Here is a 3830-nt window from a genome sequence, read left to right on the forward strand (position 1 = left end):
GGCTCCTTCGAAGGCCAAATTAATAACAAAATTACTGTAGAAGGACAAAAGGACGTACGTCCTTGTGTTGTAATACGTTTCCTCAAATTGTGCCTTAAATTTGCGGCATTTTGTCCTATATATCCTTTAATACCACAAACTGCCAAGAAAGCCAACTCAACACTGACATATTAGGTTAATTACACAACAAGGCAGATCTTTTTATATTGTACATAATACATTAATACGTGTACATAATATATTGTTTAGTAGTTTACGGTACCACATCCCAACAATATATGGTTTGATATTCACCAAACACTTGTGTCTATTATTACATTGAAAACAAGTGAATTTGCACACAATTTGTCATATTTCTACAATACATCCATATTGCGATTTAAAAGAAATTATTTACATTTCATGTTTAATATTATAATAATATTACATACATTTATTTAGTGTTATTTCATTTTGTGTCATATTATTATAATATTACATGTATCTGGTGTTGTATATTATTATAATATTACATACATTTATTTGGTGTTATTTCATTTAGTTTCATATTATTATAATATTGCATGTATTTGGTGTTATATATTATAATAATACACTTATTTGGTGTTATATATTATTATAATATTACAGAGATTTATTTGGTGTTATTTAATTTAGTGTCATATATTATTATAATATGACATATATTTGGTGTTATATATGATTATAATATTACATTTATTTTGTGTTATTTCATTTAGTGTCATATATTATTACAATATGACATATATTTGGGTTATATATTATGATAATATTACATGCATTGATTTTGTGTTATTTAATTTAGTATCATATATTATTATAACATTACATACATTTATTTAGTGTTATTTCATTTTGTGTCATACATTATTATAATAGTACATGTATCTGGTGTTATATATTATTATAATATTACATACATTTATTTGGTGTTATTTCATTTAGTTTCATATTATTATAATATTGTATGTATTTGGTGTTATATATTATTATAATAATACATTTATTTGGTGTTATATATTATTATAATATTACAGAGATTTATTTGGTGTTATTTCATTTAGTGTCATATATTATTATAATATGACATATTTGGTGTTATATATGATTATAATATTACATACATTTATTTTGTGTTATTTCATTTAGTGTCATATATTATTACAATATGACATATATTTGGGTTATATATTATGATAATATTACATACATTGATTTTGTGTTATTTAATTTAGTATCATATATTATTATAACATTACATACATTTATTTAGTGTTATTTCATTTTGTGTCATACATTATTATAATATTACATGTATCTGGTGTTATATATTATTATAATATTACATACATTTATTTGGTGTTATTTCATTTAGTTTCATATTATTATAATATTGTATGTATTTGGTGTTATATATTATTATAATAATACATTTATTTGGTGTTATATATTATTATAATATTACAGAGATTTATTTGGCGTTATTTCATTTAGTGTCATATATTATTATAATATGACATATAATTGGTGTTATATATTATTATATTACATACATTTATTTTGTGTTATTTCATTTAGTGTCATATATTATTATAATATGACATATATTTGGGTTATATATTATGATAATATTACATACATTGATTTTGTGTTATAGTATCATATATTATTATAACATTACATATATTTATTTGGTGTTACTTCATTTGGTGTCATATATTATTATAATATTACAGAGATTTATTTGGTGTTATTTCATTTAGTATCACATATTATTATAATATTACATATATTCGGTGTTATATATTATTATAATATTATATACATTTATTTTGTGTTATTTCATTTAGTATCATATATTATTATAACATTACATACATTTATTTTGTGTTATTTCATTTAGTGTCATTATTATAATATTACATATATTTGGTGTTATTTATTATTATAATATTACATACATTTAGTGTGATTTAATTTCGTATTATATGTTATTATAATATTACATACATTTCAAGTTGTTTCATTTCATGTTGTATATTATTATATTATTACATATATTTAGTGTTATTTAATTTAGTGTCATATATTAGTAAAATATTACATCCATTTTGTGTTAATCATTATTATAATATTATATGCATTTTGTGTTTTTTTAATTTCGTGTTATATGTTATGATAATATTACATACATTTAGTGTAATTTCATTTAGTGTTATAGATTATTATAATATTACATACAAATACATCACCATATGTAAGTGATTATCGTATATTTCCCTCGAAACAAATAACAATTATTATGGGTTTACTTGACTTGTCATGCTGTTGTTGAGATCGAACAAAGTAACGCACTTGTTACAGTCACTTTTTTACAATAATAATTATAATTGTCCTCACTTTCTAAAATTTGTATGTCAGCAAAAATAATTATACAAATAGACTTCCTTCGATAGAAAAGGGCAATTACATGAAGACTCATCATAATGCTTGTATAACTACAGAAACTTCATGCAGTATTAGGCTGATAATGATGTGTTGCTTTTACTCTGATTGCCAGATGAACTAAAGGCAACAGTCATGATCTCTTCCATTGGTCGTACGAATGTGTGCTCAGATTGATAACAGTGAAAAGCTGCGTACATGCCCCTGTGAGTTCCAAATAATCATATAACAGTCTTACGGGTACAGGTATACGGGCTCTCACCTCGCACTCCCGACTCAGTTTGCGGAAAAACTCCTCCGACTCAAACTTGGACCGCTGGTCCGGCACGACCCGTGGCATTGCCGGTCGTCGGTTGAATCCACAAGTCTCGGGTCTCTGCTGCCTCAGCTTAGGGCTCAGAACATGAGCCGCCCTGCCCCTCTGCCCTTCCCTCTCCCCCTGCAGCCGACCACTTGCCCTCCCTCCCCTATCCCTAAACCACAATTTCCTGTACATGGTTTCAGTAGGGGCTGGCTATGCAATGAACCACAACGGGGACAGTCCTTGTGTGTCTGTAGCAAAGTTAACCACATATTTTGAGTAGGTTGTATGAGCTGCGGACACATTGTGTGAGGGACTTGCTTATTTATTTGGGGAAAATGGCGAGAAGACCTGAGGTGGTGGCCAAAGAGGGGTTGGGGGCAGGGGGTGTGGAGCAGACAGTATTACTTTGTAGGACTAGACGAGCCAAGTTTTGCATTCCGTCCGCCTGTGGCTCATCACAGATGAAAGAAGCTTGTAAAAAGAACAATAAACAGTTAAAAATGTGGCCTCTGAAGAAGACAGTATAGTAGACAATGACGAAGATTGGGCACAAAATAGAAAGAAATGAAAATGAAGATGCAACCACATTGGCTCTTGTTACTGAAGGTGTGTGTGTGTGTGTGTGTGTGTGTGTGTGTGTGTGTGTGTGTGTGTGTGTGTGTGTGTGTGTGTGTGTGTGTGTGTGTGTGTGTGTGTGTGTGTGTGTACATAATATGACTCACCAGCACCATTGGGTCTCATTTGACGTTACAGAACAGTTCGGTCCATTTGTTCCTGATTGACAGTACAGTGAACCTCCATCCCGGACACGCACCAGGCCATTTCCTCTGCAGTTGCGCTGTGGTTGTGAACTTACCCCCCCCTCCCCCCCCAAATGGTCCAGAATAAACACTTCCTGTTTTTTTTAGCCTTGAGCAGCGAGCAATCCACAAGTCTCTTTGGTAGTCGACATTACTTAGTGCCACCAACAACTTAGGAAAACACTTTGATCCCACTATTGACAGAACTTACATTCTAACAAGCAAGTTTTTTTTGTGATTGGATTTTGGGAAAAGATTAT

At 29.6% G+C, this 3830-nt stretch overlaps 1 protein-coding gene across 5 annotated transcripts in view; it reads right to left on the bottom strand.

Moving 5' to 3' along the window:
• The window catches only part of LOC147020234 (core-binding factor subunit beta-like), an 87987-nt gene extending 84360 nt beyond the window's left edge, over positions 1–3627 (bottom strand). For 4 of the 5 annotated variants that reach the window (XM_085895424.1, XM_085895422.1, XM_085895421.1 and 1 more), the window contains exon 1: positions 2729–2903. In XM_085895424.1, coding sequence (XP_085751550.1) covers positions 2729–2806 — 78 coding nt within the window. In that variant the 5' untranslated portion in view covers positions 2807–2903. Of the gene's footprint in view, positions 1–2728; positions 2904–3492 lie in introns of those variants that run through there. The other variant, XM_085895425.1, reaches the window with a different exon arrangement.
• Positions 3628–3830: the final 203 nt, after the last annotated feature.

This window comes from Eptatretus burgeri, chromosome 9, assembly GCF_056783735.1.
Source record: "Eptatretus burgeri isolate ZD-2024b chromosome 9, Ebu_testis_v1, whole genome shotgun sequence".
NCBI classification, from domain to species: domain Eukaryota; kingdom Metazoa; phylum Chordata; class Myxini; order Myxiniformes; family Myxinidae; genus Eptatretus; species Eptatretus burgeri.